Consider the following 20471-nt stretch of genomic DNA (forward strand, 5'->3'; position numbering starts at 1 on the left):
GAGCATGACATGCATGAGCATATTACCGCACTGTAAAGATAGGCAAAGTAGCAGAATATGGTAACTTTACCACCAGATATAAAATAGCTGATTCACAGCAAACCGAATTTCATATTCTCCTATGCTTTTGGAAAACTGAGCATCCTTTAAAAAATGCTCTTGCACTATAGTTATTTTTAAAATAAATATCTTATATTTGCTAGATACAAAACGAGAAAGCAGACTAAATGGTTTTTTCAACAAGCATTTTCAGCATTTCTGTAAACAATAAACAGTGCAATATTGCTTACTGAATTTAGCATACATATTTATACGTGCATACATACGTGTAATACATATATTCTGCATTCATGCACTCTTCCTATTCTCATTTTGAGATGAAGAAATGAAATTGACGGCGTCTTAAATATTGTTGCTTAAGTTGTCATCCTTGGGAGTAAGAGAGTTTATTTCTAAATTTGATTCAAAGTTTGTTTCTAAATTTGACATAATGAGAGAGAAAGTAAAGGGCGTGTGAAAGGAAGCAGCAAAAGCTAAAGCAAGCAGAATGTTTAATTGTTCAATTTGTTCATTCAGTCTTTCACTTGGTCTGAAAGTACTAACCCATGGGCCAGATGTAGAAGGAGGCGCTGTGGATTCAAAGATACAAAGAATAGATTTGTTCCCTGCTTTCACAAAAGCTTGTGAGAGGTTCAGAAAATTATACAAGGTTTCAAGGTTGTATGTGACATTTGGGGGAGCACAAGGAGAACCCAAACAAACTTCTATCAAGGAAAGCTTCCAAAAAGAAGTGCTATCTTAAAGGAAACTTTGAAGTTAAATAAAACTTGGCCATGCCAGTGAGGGGGGTGGAGGGTGAGGTGGGGGTAAGATAAGGGGATCGGGGAGCTTCTGTCCTCTCCTGTGTGCAGGCATGCAGGTGTACAGATGAAAGTGAGTATGGAACCTTCTAGTAACTGAAAGCACTTTAGTGTGGCTAGAACTGTGGTTTTCAAAATGTGGGTCCTGCACCAAAATCAGCAGCAACACCTGAGAAAACGTTAGAAATGCAGATTTTCAGACTCTTACCATATACCTGCTGAATCCGAAACTCCGGGGGTGAACCCAGCATTCTGTCTTAACAAGCCCTCCAAGTGATTCCGAGGCACGCTCTAGTTAGAGAACAAGCAGCTTCAACAGAGGTGGGGGTAAGGAGTGTTGGGGGTGATGATCTTGGTACAGAAAATACAAGACATGTGACTGGAGTCATAGACGGGCAAGGGCCATGCGATGCTGTCTCTGATCTTTCCAGGAGGCCGAAACCTTCCTGAGTTTTTTTTTTTTTATTCTTATGTTAATCCCCATACATTACATCATTAGTTTTAGATGAAGTGTTCCATGATTCATTGTTTGTGCATAACACCCAGTGCTCCATGCAGCTTCCTGAGTTTTTATTTTTCTTCACTTCATCTGTAGTTTGGAGACGGGCAAGCCAAACGGAATGAGCTTCCCATAACTGACTTCTCTGGTACCATTGCTAACACATCTAATTTTCTCACCTTCATTTTATCCACACTAAAAATAAAACCTTCCAAATATCTTTTTCATTGTCCCTCCTATAGCTGTCATAACTTCCAAACTCCCTAGAGACTATTTTAGCTTTAGAATTCACCTACCGAAGGTGCTGGAACCTTGGGAATTATCAATTTAAATTCTAACACATGCTTGTTCTCTGCCAACATGTAAGCCTGCATATTTCTCCTTGACAGTTCATATTTGGTATCTGGACTTTCAAGACACAGTGAATTATGACCTATTCACCAGAGCCTCCTGAGAAAACTGGAGCTGAGCCATCTCATGCCAAACTTTCAACAAAAGTTGGTCAGTTGCAGATGTTCTGGAAATTAAGTTATCTGGAAAACTTCATGAATCTAGATATCATAAATGTGATGTGTTAGCAAAGCAAAGTTAGATACCAAGATTAATATGCCACACAAGGGTGTCATGGACTTGTCTCAGGAAAGGTTACTTGGTTGGATGGTCTAATTGGTAAAGACAATGTAAGCCTTGATATCTTGGCTCATGACCATTCTCCACTCTAGACATTAGTTTCTCATCAATAACATAAAGGGAATGTGCTAAATGAGCTACCCTTGCTCTAAAAATAGAGAACTTCTGAGTGAAGTAGTTAAGGATTTGGGCCAGACCAAGCTCTGCCATCCCTAGGTATTAGGACCTAAGGAAGGCTGTTTAGTCTATGTTAGCTTTGGTTTCCTCATCAGAAAACTGGAAATTTATTTATTTGTTTGTACACTGATTTATTAAAAATATTGATGAAAACACACTCTGTACTCTGTACTAAGTGCTGTTCTACATGCTGTGGATATAACAGAAATAGAGAAAGATACTTAGTGTCCTATCCTAGAGCTTACGTTCCAGAGAGGAGGGAGACAATAAGCAATCAATGAGTAAAGTATTTAGAATGTTAAGTGATGCAGAGCTCTGGTGTGTTGCCTAGACCTCCCCTTCAGGACCCAGGCACTTACCTAATCTCTTAGCTAGTGGGAGTGCGGCCCGCTGAAGGCTCCTGGCTGAATTCCTCTCCAGACATTGCCTCTGTCCAAAAGAAGCTGCATTCCCCAGAATAATTTCCTCTCCCCAGAGGTGGGCAGAATCCAAGTCTGGTCATTGTGAGGCACAAAGCTGAGTCCCAATGTTCATTTCAAGACAGCTGTGAAGGGTCATCTTGGCCCTTGAGATCTGCAGAGGTCTTTGTAGCTACCACATGGCAATTCAACTGCTCCCTTTTCCCATTTCTGCTCCCCTCACTTCCCAACCTGTCCATGCTGAGGTCAGTCCTCAATACACCCGCTACCTGCAAAGCCGCACTACAGAATCTGGGCCCCAGGAAACCTCCTCGAAGCCAGGTGATGAGAGATGCTCTGGAGGAGAGTAAAGCTGAGAAGGAGGATAAGGAGTGCCTGTCTTCTCATGTGATCACTAAATGTTAACTATCACTATAATTTGAATTATTGCTGTGAGCTAGGAAGCTGGCAAGCACTCTGTGGAGGAGGGCCTTCACCTTGGCCCTGAAGAAAAGGAAGGATATAAATAAGCAGAAAGAACAAGGAAATTTTTCAGGATAGCAGTTGATTCATGCAATTCAACTTGGCAGATACTTCACAGATAGACAGCTAAAGAAAACTAGTGAATTTTAGTTAAAAGTTCAAGCTTTGGACTTAGCCCTGGATTTAGATCTTGACCCTATCACTACCTTTGTACAAGTCAGCTAACCACTCTATGCCTCAGTTTCCACATCAGGAAAAATACGGGTAAGAATACCACCTACTTTCTAGTGTTCTTGTGAGTATGCATTGGTTCAATGCATGTGAAGTACTTAGAATATCTAGTACTTCTGTGGTTAGGGTTCAATAAATGTTGAGTATCCATACTGACATTATTGGTATTAATTTTCAGCCCTAAAATTCCACTCTAGAAATTTCAAAATTGTCTTTAGAAAATGAAACAATATTCTTATCTTCTTGCATCTAGACACCCTACTATAGCAATCAAGTCATTCTCTGGTTCTTCCCTTTGACATTTATTTTTCATGCGCATTAACTTACTCTTGAGACAGCTGATTAGTCTTGGTGTTATAGTTTTTTTTTTTTTAATTTTATAAGTGACATATAAGGGTGAGTGGGGTTCCCCAGATGAGTTGGCCTCCCAGTGCCTAAGCACTGGAGTGGTGGACAAAGCAGCTCCATGCTTGAACTTCTGAGATACCAGGACTTAACCAGCACAGTTTGCAAGTCAGGGAGTCTCCATCAGTCCTACTCCAGCAACATCACCTTGTGGACCCAGAACCACTGTCCCTCCTGTTTCTGTGGTAATCAGGTTATTTATGGGTTGGGCCACTTTTCTTTTAAATACTTAAATCATAAAAGATTTCCACACAATATAGCATAAAGATTAGAAACTGCAACTCTAAGCTAGGCTATCTGTACATAAATTTTGGTTCAGCTACTTCTATCTGTGTAACCATGGCAAGTTAATTAAACTTTTTGTGCCTCAGGTTCCCCATCTATAAAGTAGATCCTAAAATACATATGAAGTATTTAGAACTGCAGACAGCACACGTAAGCACTCCAGAAGTGTTTGTTAGAATAATGACTATCCTTCTTCTGATACAGTCAATCATATATTGGGTCCATTATGATTTTTTGCATGAGCCTGTCCTGTAAATCAGCTGCCACTCATTTCATAAAGAAGAAAGAAAAACTTTTTTAAAAAGGAAAAAAATGTAATTCTAGGAAGAAAACTTCCTTAGGAACTTTCTGTGGAATTCTCAGTTTTTAAGTAGAAATGACTCACAACCACCTATCCCACAATAATTTTTTTAATTAAATAAATAAATATCTAACTGATTTCCTTGCACAGGAATAAGCAATCCAAAGAAAATAAAATTTAGCTGTATATTGAAAATTATATTTTGGCTGAGAATAGGTATTTAGTTATACTGTAAGTTCTATAAGTAATGAGCACGGAATATCTTGTTTGAGGAAGGATTTTACTTTTTCAAATTATGGAACAGATACAGGTTTGAGAATATTTGAACTTTTATAAAAACACATTTTTACCTTGCATAATGACTGGAAAGAGGGCTCTTCCATTCTTTCCCAAATTAATCCAAGTTGCCCAGCAGACAAACAAGTGAGAACAAGAAAACTGAGTTATCTAATTGCCTTTAGCACATTCTTTCTTTTTTATGTCATGTTCTGTACTGCAGCATTCAAAATGCCTTTTGAGGCCTTCTAAATCACTTCTCACTGTTTGTATTTATCTGTCGAAGAAGCTGCACCATTTTAAAATGAGCTAGCTTTTTGTCATTTTTCTCCCTCTCATCCTGCTTAAGTGTCCACAGGGATGATAGATTTCAAATTGAGTTAAACAAAAACATGTAAAGATACCCAGTTAATACCCATGGAGATTTTTTTAAAGATTTTACTTATTTACTTGAGAGAGAGTGAGAGAGTGCACGCTGAGCTGGGGGTGGAGGAAGAAGCAGAGGGAGAGGGACAAGCAGACTCTGAGCTGAGCACAGAGCAAGCCTGACAAAGGGCTCAATGCCATGACCCTGAGATCATGACCCGAGATGAAATCAAGAGTCAAATGCTCCACCGCCCCACCCCCCATGGAGATTTTTTTTAAGTTATGTACCTTTACAATGGCTGTTTGCTTGATTTCAGCAATATTTTTAAGCATTGTAAAAGTATATCATTTATGATCATACCCTTGAGGTAAGATAAATTTAATGAATTTTCATTAAAATACACAAACTTCTGCACATGAGACTATGTCTCTGTCATCATTTTTCACAATGCTCTTACTGCGTAAGATGAAGGGAGAAATACTTCACTGGAAAGGAAGGTGAAAAGTGAGTACATAAGAGATTGATGGGGTAATTGTACCTTTACACTGATCAGTGATCTGTGCCTCTAAGGCACAAGGACTTACATACCAGAGGAGAAATGGAGGCATTCCAACTTGGTCAATGAATGTGAAGATAGTTGAAGGAGTCTTATATGCACCCTTACCTTAAGACTTCCAGTAGCTTATACTGTGGAAATTGGGGCATCAGGACAGGTGAAAAATAGCAAAGCTCAGTTTGGAAAACGAAAACAATTAGAAAAATACATTTTGTTAATATTCAGAAGAGAAGCAGTGTAGAAAACCTCACTTGAAGCTAGATGTATGCACCTCCATTACCCCCAACCCCACCACCACCAAAATAAGGAATGTAACACATGAATTAGTCCAGCTAATAAGTATGTGGAATTTGGAAATTCTTCTCATGTTTTAAAAGGAGATAGAAATGACCTCTATTGGGTGCCTGGGTGGCTCAGTCATTAAGCATCTGCCTTCGGCTCAGGTCATGATCCCAGGTTCCTGGGATCGAGTCCCACATCAGGCTCCCTGCTCAGCCAGAAGCCTGCTTCTCCCTCTCTCTCTCTCCCCCTGCTTGTGTTCCCTCTCTCGCTGTGTCTTTCTCTGTCAAATAAATAAAATCTTAAAAAAAAAAAAAAAGAAATGACCTCTATTACACTTTTTGTAATTCATCCAGAATTATTTAATCAAGAATTTTGTTTAACAGAACATGCCCAAACATACATATAGCCAATCTAAGTCATTAATACCTATTACTAGAGATGAGAGAGAATTAAAAGTATAGTCAAATTTCATGTTCTAGGAAGAAAGCTAAATGCCTTAAGCAGTAAGTAGCATGATTTTTCCATATATATGCTAACTTATCTAAATTACCCTTAATTGTTAACTAAACAGAGGAATGTTAACTTTTATTTGCATTTCTCTTCTCCCTAAAAACAGTTGAGGTGATCTAAAACACATACACAAAACTTTTACTAAATTTGAACTAGAAGTAGAAAATTCGATCCATAGAAACAAGAGGGAACAGAATCTCATTTTGAGGCTTATTACTAGAGGTGCACCACACGTACATCATCTCTGCCTCTGAGATTTCTGGAAGCAGCCAGGGAATAGAGAAGTCCTCATGCTTTTATGATACAAAGCACAAATGTAGGAAAGACAGATGAGGAATCTGAGGATAATGGCCTCAGGCAGAGTTTTTTCAACAAATGCAGCAGTGTGTTTTTTTAATGTGGTCTTTTGTGACCACAACCTTTGATAGAAGCAGACCCAAGGTAAAGTGTCACTGATGGAAGGAGATTTCCATGCTGGCAATGAAATGAGGGAGGATGTTTACTTAATACGATTCCATGCATACAGACTTCAAAAGAGCTAATATACCTGGGAAGTGAATGAAAAAGAATCACTCTTAAAGTTAATTTTCTAAAAATTTGTTCTTTGGTCAGAAACTAAAAATCAGAAGACTGTAAGGCCCTTTGATTGCAGGTGTCAAATATACCATGAGCTAGGTTAAGCAAAAAGAGATTTAAGAAGGTCCCAGACAGGGCCACTCATGGAATCATGGGGAGTAAACATGGCTAGGCTTCAAAAAGGACTGAAACAAGAAACTAGAAAGCTCTTGAAATGAAAGGCGACTAGTCTTTTTTGGTCCACACCAAAACAGAAACAGCCACTCGTTTCTGTTTCTCTCTCCTAGGACTAGTTTTACCTGTGTGTATGTTCATTTAGGAATATATATCTATCTGCTTCATGGCTTGCAGATTCACATCTCCCATTCATTCCAACCAAAACCACCAAACTGACCATGAATCCTAATTCCAAATTCCTGGAAGAGCGATCGTATTTGGGCCCAATATGAATCAGGTCTCCATCCCTAATCCAATTCATGTGAGTAGGGACCAGGGACAGAGAGAACAATTTTGCAAGACCCTGCTGTGGAGGCAAAGGCAGTTTTCAGAGACAGGGCTGAACAGATACCTCAGAGGAAACTTAGAATTTTGAGGTTAGTCTTTAAAGAGAGCTTAGAATGTGATTTCTCTATTTTCATGCTGATAGATCGTACAAATACTTTAAAAATAAAGTGAAGAAATACAGAAATCTTTCCACTGCTAAAGGCAAGACACCCAACCAATATTTTTGCCCATCCTTCCATTTGTAGTGAAATGGGCTGGAAGCAAAGCAAAGATTGTCTTTACGAAGCACAGTTGAATCTGCTCCAACAATTAGGCATACTCTAGATTGAAAGCCCAGAGTTCCACACCACTGGATACTGTGAAAAAAGATGATTCTGGCCTGGAAAATTTTCAAAGCAGGTGTTCTAAGTCATCAAAAAGAAACCTGAGGAGTAATGTTCCCATGGAAAACATGATATTGAACTGCATAGTTTTGCAGCATGCTTTCTAGGATAAGCTGTGGAAAAAGTATGCTTGTACAAAATGGAATAGGTTGTCCTGTTTTGTAGAGTTTTGATCAATCTCTTTTTGTGTGCCAAAGAAAATGATTTTAGTTTTGATAAAATTGATGACGTGCAATCCCTTATGGCAGCAGTAGGATGGCAGAATTACTTGTATCCAGAAATCAGTTCTAGTTGTTGGAAACTAAACCCATATCATCAGTGTATAGGAAGAGGCATATCTTTCTAACAAGATGACACATGCCCAGTTTGTCTATAATCAGTATCATATTAGGAAGATATTAGTGTAAAAGATGAATAAATAAAACACAATACTGTTTTATATAACATGAAATTGTGAATGGGTATGTCAGGAAATTTTTCCTCTTTAGTTTATTTCTTCAGGGGTATTTACTCCACATTTTCAGAATCACAATATTAAGCCCCACTTTTGAGTTAACTTGATCCCTTGGGCAATGAAGCCAAAATTTAGTGAAAGATCAACAGGCAAAGCAAACAATCTTAGTTTCTTGAAAACAATAGCAGTAAGTTGTAGGGTAATATTGTGCCTAAAACCCTTTTGCTTCTAATACAAAACATTTAACTTGGAGACTTCACACATAGTTCAAGGGGAAGCATAACATAAATAATAGAGGGAACATTAAGAAAATTGATGGAGGGGCACCTGGGTGGCTCAGTCATTAAGCGTCTGCCTTCGGCTCAGGTCATGATCCCAGGGTCCTGGGATCAAGCCCCATGTTGGGCTCCCTGCTCAGCGGGAAGCCTGCTTCTCCCTCTCCCACTCCCCCTGCTTGTGTTCCCTCTCGCACTGTGTCTCTGTCTGTCAAAAAATAAATAAAATCTTAAAAAAAAGAAAAGAAAATTGATGGAGCCACAGTTTTGTGGGACAACAAGGTTGGCTCTCTTTGAATCTCTCCAGACTTGACTGCAGTGATCAGTTAGAAGTTGAGGTAAATAGTTGACTGTTACTCAGAGCAGCTTTCAGAGTTTCAAACAATGATCCAAAAACTTCCTTTAGAACTTACTCACTTTTAGGGGATAATCAAATGAGTTTTGGCATAGGGAATAGCGGGTCCCTGTTGGATGCCAGTGATCTAAATTATTTGGAGCACTGTGCTTGGGTCCATTAAGCTAAGAGAAATTGCCCTCCACCGCCAACATTGTTGGTTTTGGTGCTTCTGTAAAGGCCTCCACTGAAGCCATGTAAGAGACAACCGTAGCCTCAAATCTGCTTTATCATTAACTGTGAAGTAATGGTAAGTAAAGATCTAATTCTTTGTTTAGCTCCAGATTTGGTAGCAATGAGTTTATAATTAGTTGGGTTTAAATTGGGAAGATCCTTCCACAGTCTGATTTTAACATGCTGTCTAGCTGAAGTTGTCAGAAATGTCTGTTCATTTGTTTTTAGTTTTGGTCTGTTTGTTTTTACATCCATGTAGTTTTTATTAAATCAATACATGAGGTCCATTAAATATAGGATAGACAGGACTAATTTCCCCCCTAACCAATCAATCAATTAAAGAAAAAGAAAATGGGGTTTTTCCAAGCAGAAGATTTGGTATTCTTTGTATAAAAAAAGGTTGTTTTATAAAGGTCACCCCCACATATCACATTTTGCTTTACCCTTCCAATGTCATGCATCCAGTTATTGAGGCAAATGGACTCAGAAGGCTGTGTTCAACATAGGAAAAAAATTTTAAATAGTAAATGGGAATTAAAAACATCTAACTCAAGTAACATAATAAACAGTAAGAAGTTGTTAGTAGCTAATAAGGAAATATAAAGACCCACTTAACTTCCTCCCCTCATTATAGGATATGCATATGGACAAATACAGCCAAATTTTCTCCTCTTTGTTTCATTTTATTAAGTAGGACTCTCATTTTCAAGTGACAAAAACCCCACTGGTTTGATGAAAAGTGGGACTTTATTACCTTATGTAATAAAAAAGTCAAAGTGTAGTGTGAGATTCAGGCAAAATCCAAGCTCTCCAAACATGGCCTCAATATATTCTCAATCTCAGTTCTGCTTTTTTTTTTTTTTTCTCCTCAGTTGGATTTATCTTCTGGCAGTTTCTTCCCATATATTTGCAAGAGTTTATATCTCCAGTAAAAATTGCAATTTTGAGTAAACTCCCATCTCCATCTACTCCACTCCTGAGAAAGACATAAGCATGCTGACTGATGTTGCTAAATTTTCAAGATCCATTCTCTCCACCTTCCTATTCTTGTTCCTATTTTGCCTCAAAGTGCATGTAAAAAAACTCTAAGAAGATGTGCTGTTTCATGTCTCCACATCTATGTAATGTCATCTCTTCACATTAGAATGTCCCAATAGCTACTCATCACTTTGGTTACTTGCAAATTTCTTCTGATCCTTTCAGAGTTGGTTTAAGAATCACCTCCTTTTTAAGCCTTCCTTCCCTTCTTTCTATCGAGATTATCACGCTCCTACTCTTCCCTCAGGACCCTCACACATGCCTCCATTTTAGCAACAGTTTCACTATATTACAGTTAAGGTTTGAGTATCGCCCTCGCTGAAGAGAAACTGCTATGAGGATAGGAAACCAGGCTTAATCAAGCTTTCTTTGTCTCCCCAGTCCCTCTATCACAGTGTTTAGCACATTCTAAATGATTAATATTTTTATTATTTTTGATGAATGAGAATTCACTCAAGAAATTTTCTGGAACTTTTTCTAAATAATCAATGTGTGCTTTTGTTTATTTATTTATTTATTTTCTAAGTGTTTTTTTAAATTTAAATTCAATTAGCCAACATATAATACATCATTAGTTTCAGATGTAGAGTTCAATAATTCATCAGTTGCATATAACACACAGTACTCATCATATCACGTGCCCTCCTTAATGCCCATCACTCAATCACCCCATGCCCCTACCTACCTTCCCTCCAGCAACCCTCAGTTTAATGTGTGCTTTTAATCAGGATTATTTTCTTTACATATTTTCCTATGAAAAACATATTCTAGATAAACCTTTGAGTTTATAAGCCTTATGAAATTTGTGATCTCTGGGCACCTGGGTGGCTCAGTTGGTTAAGCGACTGCCTTCGGCTCAGGTCATGGTCCCAGAGTCCTGGGATCGAGTCCCACATCGGGCTCCTGGCTCAGCGGGGAGCCTGCTTCTCCCTCTGACCCTCTCCCCTCTCATGCTGTTTCTCTCTCTCTCTCTCTCAAATAAATAAATAAATAAAATCTTTTAAAAAAAAAAGAAATTCGTGATCTCTGATGACTATCCATTTAATTACAAAGCTATTTACCTCAAGCCACACTGTTATATAGAGAAGCTATAACCTCAAGTGCATATATCTGCCTACCAAAGGCAAATACTCACTATTAATATCATGGTACATGTTAAATAGTCTTTTGAAATTGAACATCATTGGTTCCAGGGCATTTGTGAGATTTGTAAGGAAATTCTATTCTACACTGGATCTTAAAAAAAAAAAAAAAGATGAAATATGCATGTATAAAGGCATAAGTATTTCAATTGCAAAATATGTTATCAAAGACCTATCTCAACTGCAAGTAACAATATGAAATATAGACAATTACAAATTAAATCCTTGACATTTAAAATGTTAACAGTACTTCCAGGTGTTTAAATGCCTCAATCACTTTTCTTTGTTCATTGTCACATGATGCCTGCCTGTCAAGGCATCCTGACCATTTATTAATGCACACAAGAATCTTTAAAACAAAACAAAATGTGTTTCATCATGCTGCACTACCTGCTTCTGCTTCTGCCTCTCCATCAAGATGTACCAAACTCACATTTTCCAATTACCCCTGTGTCATTTGGCATTTTTATCTGACAAGTAAATTAAGGTCATCAAGAAGAGTGAATCTTGAAATCTCTGTCCCAATGTAGCCACAGTGTGATGTACTGAACTGCATTGTTTCTGGAGAACTGGCAGACCAGAGGAGCAAAGCACAGCAGTGAAATCACTTTCTGAAAAAGTATAATCCCAGATAAGGGTCCCTACTTCAATAGATATGATCTAGGAGCCTTTTTTTTCCATCAAGCTGAGAATTTAGTAGCTGGTTTCCTTGAGTGGAACAGAGAAGCTCTTGCTTCTGCCTCTCTCTCTCTTTCTCTCTCTCTCATCTTAGAAGTATTTTTCCTTTTGGCAAATGGCATCAAATATTGAATGAAAGTAAAAGAAAGATGCTAATATAATACCATTGCCAATACTCTTCCTCTAAATATTTACTTCATTCAAAGCCTAAGCAAGGGTATTTGAATAAAAAAATCTTAACTCACACTATTTTCTATTAATTTATTTCTGAACATATTAAATACCAAAATACAAATGTATAAGGAGTCGTTTGTATAACTAGAACATTTTTAGGCAGGAGTATTACCAAATACATCATATATGAAAACTCTTCTTTAGCCAGGGACATTTATTTAATCCTTATATCTAGAATGTGTTCTTTATCACTTCCTCCTGAATGTTTATTATTTCCTAGGTTGTGTAAGGCACTCTACTAATCCCATGTGATACAGAAAGTTGAAAGATATTATTTCTGCCCTCAAGAAGCTTATAGTATAGTTAAAATGAGCCAAAAACCCTGAAATCCTCAGAAATTGAATCTTTTTGGACAGTTGAAGTTTTGAGACAAAAGTTTGGCCTTAAAAGTAATATTATTATTATTTATAAATATTTTGCAGAAACATATTTTTCTAATCATGCATCCACAGACTCTTGCCCTTTTAAATAAAATATATTGGACATAAGTCAGCCTTTTGTAATTGACCTTGTATGATCATGTTAATGTTTTGAGTTATAATATAGTGAGTCCTTCTATGCTCCCTGAATTTTACAGGGATGTTTTATCTTAAATTCCTGACTCCTGAGTAGTGTATATTTTGGAATCTTACACTAGATTTTCAATTTTCCCAGTTCTTCTGGTGGTCAGCCTAGCAGCGTGCACTTCCATTCCATTCCTTCTCTTTAGATATCTCACCCATGGCTGCCGTTTACTTCATTTACTGTTACTCTACTGTTTTGTAAACTTGGAAATCAATAAACACATCTGAACTAAGAGTGTGAGGCATCAAAGCTGTTGTATGGAGTAAACTATGCATTCTTTACTATGTGAATATCTATCAAATGTCTCTTCAGAGGCTCTTTTTGTCCATCTTGTTATTGTTCCACTGCATTCCACATAGATGAAGTTGGCATCTTGCTGAATTCAAAGACACGTGATGAGTGTCTGAATAGCTACAGGAACAGGAGAGAGTGGGGATCAATCTAAGAAATACTTAAAATGTAGGAATGACAGAATTGATGATCAACCTGAAGGCAAAGGAGAGAATTGTGGGAGGGCTGAGTCCAAGGTTTTAGGCCTGTACATCTCTAAGAATGGCGTCCCCACTGTGGTGGGATGATTTTACCCTCTAGGCACTGGGGAAGCCTCTGAATATTTTTAAATATTATTTTGAAGAATAACCATGTGGCCACATAATGTAAGATGGACTGGGAAGAAATACTGCAGAAAGCCAATTGAATAGAAAAACATAAACGTAGCCTAATCATGTGAGGCTGAAGCCTGAAATGAGGCTGTGCTAGTCGTAATAAACACAAGATAATATAAGACACAATAAAGATTTGATTCTGGACATGAAGTTATAGGGAAAGGTAGAACCAAAGATGACTGCACATTTCAAGTCCAGGTAGCCAAGAGAACAACAGTATCATCTACAGAATCACAAGATTATGTTTATCTGGGAGAAATACATCCTCAGCTTTCATTCATATGTCATACTCATATGCCTATATAACCATATAGTGTTGAGCTTTTACAGATTAGTCTCCATTATATATTGCTAAATCCTTATATATGTACCTCATTTCATAAGGTTAAACTAATCCTGATTACAGTATATGACCTAAGAGGGGAATTTTTTTTTCCTGAAAAAAAAAAATGCTAAGGATTTCCTGCATGGTCTGTCAATAAACCTTAAGATTAATTTACTGGATACTGTCAATCCATTACATTGTTGAGATTTCTGCTGTGCTTTAAAAAATCATTTTGGTGAAATGATGAGATAATATCATTTGAAATTTTGACATTTCATCAAGAATTGGGAGTCATAAATAAAACATGTAAATATGAAACAATATATACCACCATTTATTTCCCTGGGCAGCATTTTGAGAAAACTTTACTCAAAAAAAAAATCATGTGACTGCTGTCTTCAATAACTTTAAAAAGATGTTCATAACAGAAAAGAGTTAACTTTAAAAGCTATTCCACAGAAAATGACACAGCATACAAATAACAGATTTTACTTTGAAATGTAAATATAAACTAGAATAATCTTGATTACAGAGAGACAAAATCATGTCTCAGTAGAAGAAAATTCTTTGGTTAAAAATAGCCAAATTGCTTTTCTCTCATACTTTCCTAAAGACATGAAATTTATTTTTTTTAAATCTATTTTTTAGAAGTATTTGGATTCCAAGTAAAGAACCTCACTTTTTTTTTCTCTTTAAATAGAAACAACCAAAGTAAATCTCACTTATAATGGCATCCTGATTTATGCAAAGCATTGGCTAGGTACTAAGCTCTTGTTCAGGAACAATTTTGCATCTCTTTTTGGATAATTGCTTCCTCTTAAGGAAGTGTGCCTCTTTCCAAACCATACAATGAAATAATGATTTTAATATACTTGTATTTTTCCAAGACTACAACCTCATTCCATTAAGCGAAGGGACATTTCCAATCAACTAGTCACAGATAAATTTCATTTCTTACCTAGATGTCATTGCTTCTTTTTGAGAATTTAAAAAGAAGATTTTCTCTCTAGGGTGTTACTTAAGTAAATGATATACATCTTCTCCTATAAAACTAATTAGAAATAACCTTGTTAGGATTGAAAAATGACTCAATGGTGCTAACAGACAAGTTTTCACACATGACAGGGGAATTTGTAGCTATACTGTATTGTTCTGGAATCTATTTGGTAGGTGATTTTATGGTTTCTTTGTCTAAGTGTCTACTTAAATTAATCAGGTCCTTGAGGCCTCTAACCAAGAAACAAGTCCTCCTCTTTCTCCTCCTTTTTTTCCTCCTCATCTTCCTCCTCCTTCTCTTAACATATGTAGTTGATCCTTGAACAACACAGGTTTGAACTGTGCAGGTCCACTTACACAGAAATTTGATTTTATTTTAATGTTTTTAATTTTTTCCCCCCACAAAAAGTTTTATTGTTTTCACTTGGGCCAAGGCTCCAGAGTGGTTAAAATGCTGCATAGTTGCTGCAGGGGGAGGATCAGGCAGAAGCCCTGACATCAGGACCCCTGGGCTCCAGAGGCTCCCAGCTGCACATGAGCCTTTTAAAAGAGATACTTGCCCAGCCCAGCCTGTGAAGGTTAGTCAGGTGGTTGCCATCTTCTGGATGAGTTTCACCTCCTCATCCAGGAAGTGGTTCTACAGGAAGTCACAGAGACAGGGGAGTCTGCGAGGCAGAACCCAGGGCACGCAGATCCCAAACAGCCTGGCTCACTTTCTTCCTGGACCATGGCGGCTTCTATGGCATCCAGGGTTGGTTGGTTTTTTTTTTTTTTTTTTTATAAAGATTTTATTTATTTATTTGAGACAGAGAGAATGAGAGACAGAGAGCATGAGAGGGAGGAGGGTCAGAGGGAGAAGCAGACTCCCTGCCGAGCAGGGAGCCCGATGCGGGACTCGATCCCGGGACTCCAGGATCATGACCTGAGCCGAAGGCAGTCGCTTAGGCATCCAGGGTTTTAACCCGCTCATCTTGGGATGGTTTCTGCACGTCCTGGAAGAGGGTGCGACCATCCCTGCTGGTTTTACATCTTCAAGAGCCCTTCAGCGCCCTCCCGCTTCTCCTAAAACACCTCACAGAAGGGGCCCACGCCCTCCAGAGCCACATTATCAAGGTGGAAATAGAAGCCCAAAGAGAGGTAGGTGCAGGAGGAGGCCTGCAGACACATGTTGACCAGGCGGTTGGCAGCAGCCTCCCCCTCAGTGGAGTAATTCTGAGTTGCTCAGCAGGAAGGAAATAAGCTCAAAAACTGGTGTTGGCTGGTCCCAGAGGCAGATGATGGCTGAGATAATGATTCCAAAGGATGTGACTGGGAAAGAGTTTGGAGGGTGGCCCGAGGCTGGAAGAAGGGATGTCCTGGGTCTGTTCTGTCCAAACATAGTTCATAATGAATATAACACACACAGTATGTGCTGACTCATTGCTAGTGGCTGCTTATTCTTTTTCCAGAGCAGCCCCTATGTATCCCTTTTGTAACAGTCCTTACACTTGTAATTATTTGTTCATTGTCTTTCCCATGAACTTTCCCAGTCTTTTTTGTTCATCACTGAATCTCCAGTGTTTATCTCAGTGCCTAGCATGTAATAGGTGCTCAATAAACATTTGTTGAATGAACTGATGCGTTCTTAACCTTAGATTCACATTTCTAAGCTTAATCAACTTAATTTGTAAATGTAGAAGTCTGTACTTCCTAGCAGCTTCTGCCTTCTGGGAAGTATTATCTCCAAGCATACAGAATAATTGGATTCTTCTGGTTAAAATTATGTTGGGTAGACTTACTTCACATATATATAGCTACCTTCAGGGTAAATCTTTACATGTCTCAAGTGGAAGGTGAGGATATGGATTACCCTAGGTTAATCTAACTTTTTTTTTTTTAACGGAATCACCCAATGCAAACCATCATTCAGTCCATTCCCTCAAATATTTATTGAGCTACTACTATGTAGCAGGCCTTATAGGCTGAATACTGTATTAGTTTCCTAGAGCTGCTCTCATAATGACACACACAACAGAAATCTATTCTCTCACAGTTATGGAGGTCAGAAGCTTACCCCCTCCTAAGGCTCTAGGAGAGAATCCTTCCTTGCCTCTTCTAGGTCCCAGTGGCTCCAGGCATTCCTTGCCTTGTGGCTGCTTAACTCCACAGTCTCTGCCTCTGTCTTCACCTGAACTTCTCTTCTTTGTCTTCTCTTTTGTTTCCTTGTCATTGGATTTGGGTCCACCCAGCCAACACAGGATGACTGATATCCTTAACATACTTGCACCTACAAATTCTCTCTCTCTCTCTCTTTCTCTCTTTCTGTTTATTGAGCACCTATTACCTGGTAGGCACTGAGATAAACACTGGAGATTCAGTGACAAACAAAAAAGACTGGGAGCGCCTGGGTGGCTCAGTCGGTTGAGCAACTGCCTTTGGCTCAGGTCGTGATCCTGGAGTCCCAGGATCGAGTCCCGCGTCGGGCTCCCTGCTCGGCGGGGAGTCTGCTTCTCCCTCTGACCCTCCCCACTCTCATGTGCTCTCTCTCATTCTCTCTCTCTCAAATAAATAAATAAAATCTTTAAAAAAAAAAAAAAAGACGAAAACTTTAGTGAGATCTCCCTAGTCCAGCCTCAGGAGGTCCCCTCTCAAGGCTTTTCTGTGCTACTCTCTTAAGAACTTCTGTCATGTTGGGGCGCCTGGGTGGCTCAGTTGGTTAAGCGACTGCCTTCGGCTCAGGTCATGATCCTGGAGTCCCGGGATCGAGTCCCGTATCGGGCACCCTGCTTGGCGGGGAGTCTGCTTCTCCCTCTGACCCTCCTCCCTCTCGTGCTCTCTGTCTCTCATTCTCTCTCGCAAATAGATAAAATCTTAAAAAAAAAAAGACTGCCCTCCTGGATTTACAGTTCATGGGAAAGACAATGAACAAATAATTGCAAGTGTAAGGACTGTTACAAAGGTATTGGTAGAGGTAGTATACAGGGGTCTGTGGGAACATGAGTCTGGGGACCTAATCAAATCTAGACAGTCAGAGAAAAGCTTCCCAAATGATGTGATGTTCATGTAGGAGGAGTGACTAGGAGTTGACCATGAAAGAGAGTGTGGCACTCTCTTTCAAGCAACTGGAGGAAATTCAGCATAGTTAGAGAATGATGAGGTATTAATCTGGAGATACATAATTGGAGCCATTTGTAGAGAGCCTTGTGAACAAAGTTAAGGATTATAGCCTTCATCCTGAGATAGTCAGAGCTTGTAATTGGCCAACACTAATATGATAAGAAGGCAGAAATTATCCCCATTAAGGACCAAGAACAGCAGCACAGATCATGAGTGTCCCTCTTATTTTCATACGGCAAATCTTGTTCTTCGCAAAATTTGTAGCCTTTATGGATATCGCAGTATTATGGAAAAGCTTGCCAAACTTTCTCTGCGTGTTGCACATGAAATATAATTTCATAAAAATACCTAAATTAGGTAAGCATTAAGTGTATTTTTTTTCCATTTGTATGTATGTCTCCATTCAAAAGACCCAATTACAATTACAAATTCTCCTCCATCTGAACTTTGAATATATGGTCCCAATAAATTATTTGCTATCTGTTTATTGTGAAAATATAGGCTCCAGTTTTAAAACTCTTGAACTATAGGGGCGCCTGGGTGGCTCAGTCGTTAAGCGTCTGTCTTCAGCTCAGGTCATGATCCCGGAGTCCTGGGATCGAGCCCCGCATTGGGCTCCCTGCTCCGCGGGAGGCCTGCTTCTCCCTCTCCCACTCCCCCAAGCTTGTGTTCCCTCTCTCGCTGTGTCTCTCTGTGTCAAATAAATAAATAAAATCTTAAAAAAAAAAAACCTCTTGAACTATATTATATATTTTACAAATACAGCAGTTTTGCTAAGTCAATGTTTTCTTTTTAAATGTCATCTTCTTTATCTTCAAAAAGTTAATGTTGTTTTCTGTAACATCTATTCCTTATAATTTGTTATTCAATGATTTTCAGTGTGAAAATGTGACATTTTAGAGCACACATTAATTTTTGCAATATCAATGCTATTGCAGATTAGGAAATTCATTGAGGACCTTGTAAAAAATCTTCAGCACATTATTTATTGGATAAGATGCAACTCTTTAACTTGTATCTGCACAGGTTATGAGCTAAAAGAAATAGATGCCTGAATATATCTTAATTAAATCATAGTGAGTAAAATCTAATTCCAAGGTTTAATAAACTTCTTACTGACAACTGAACATAAATGATTTTTTATTTTATTTACAGTTAGATTTCTCAAAAAGCCTCTTAAATGCTGTGATTGGTTTCTTACTCAACAATAGCTTTTAATGTTCAGATATTTTCTAGTAGATAGGTCATTTTTATTGAAGAAGTTTATTACTCTGCATATAAATTTGCACATAATATACTGCATACTTCATTCCCAGAAAAAGACCTACTTCTGTGAATGTCTTAAAGCACCCAAGTTTAATAAATTATTATGTTAGAGAATTAAATGTTTTTCAGTTATATTCTTTCTTTGGTTCAGTTTTCTGTATATAAATAATTTGATTAATAAATTTTTATAGTAATCAAAATAAAAATCAAGCTTTATTCTAGTTAAAGGATTTTTAGGGACTGATTGACTCAATATTTTAGAATACTGATAATTAACTGAATTATTACTTCAAGGTATAACCTAAGGAGAAATGAAACATAAATCTGAAGATTGAATTCTGGTGATTGTGGTATATGAAGTTGGGCAAGTTCTGTACCCTCTCTGGGCTTCAGTTTTCTTGCCTCTGTTCCTAAGCAATTGTTCATATCCCATTCAATAAAAAATATATCTGATTAAAACTTCAGTAATACACAAAATAAGAAGTGCTAATGAATTAATTGAACTAATATATTTTAAAAGATTCCTGGGAAGTAGTGAAACATGTATCCAATACAGTTTTAGATACAGTTTTGTCAGTGAGAGAAATAATATGTTGTTACCATATGTTATCTAGTCTTATCTTCGAAAAAAGGAAGATTTCAAATGTAATTTTTTAAATTACTGCTAGACATCTAAGAACTTACTTTGTACACCCTTGTGATGTAGAGTGCGAATTCTTAACTTTAGTATTTGAATTACGCTCCATGAAATATAAAAAAGCTCATTCTTCAGGGAATTATGCAGTAGTCTTTCCACTTTGTGGAAATAGACACCAAAACAGTGGGTAAAGCCTAGTCTGTTGTTTAATTAAAGTGTTTAAGGAAATAAGTTCGCAATTATATAAACAAAATCCTTTAAGTCCATCTGCTGATTTAAATTTGCAACAAATACTTAATCCTAGAATGTGGGATACTAAGAATCCATCTACTCTATTGGTATTTTTGTGAAAAAGAATAAAGGGTGATGTTGCAGGTTATGACCTCAAACTTCAGCCCTTATTTTACGTTGCATCCTGTGTGCCAGATAAAGGCAAATACAGTAGGGATTTTTGGTGTCCATTACCATATTTTCAAGCACATACTAAGTTGTAAAATAATTTTGGTAGTGAAATGTCACCCAGGGAAATTTTAATATTGTATTTGTGTTTCAGCTTCTGACATGGCGGCCGAACAGGGACAGATTCTCGTGATAGCCACCGCGGCTGTTGGGGGATTTACTCTCCTCGTCATTCTTACTTTGTTCTTCTTAATCACTGGGAGGTAACTACAGCATACCAGATTATTACCAAGACTTGTGAATAACCATTCTCTTATATACTTTGTATTCATATGCTTTTCAACTTAACAAACCATGTTCGAGAGAAAAAGGGATCAGGACAGATTCTGCTCTGACTGAAATTTGTATGAT

General features: G+C 37.9%; 1 protein-coding gene across 1 annotated transcript in view; it reads left to right on the forward strand.

Moving 5' to 3' along the window:
- EPHA6 (EPH receptor A6) overlaps window positions 1–20471 on the forward strand; it is an 827849-nt gene that overhangs the window by 574039 nt on the left and 233339 nt on the right. The window contains exon 8 of the mRNA XM_021687948.1: window positions 20215–20323. Coding sequence (XP_021543623.1) covers window positions 20215–20323 — 109 coding nt within the window. The remainder of the gene's footprint in view (window positions 1–20214; window positions 20324–20471) is intronic.

The sequence above is a fragment of the Neomonachus schauinslandi genome, chromosome 1 (genome assembly GCF_002201575.2).
Source record: "Neomonachus schauinslandi chromosome 1, ASM220157v2, whole genome shotgun sequence".
NCBI lineage: Eukaryota > Metazoa > Chordata > Mammalia > Carnivora > Phocidae > Neomonachus > Neomonachus schauinslandi.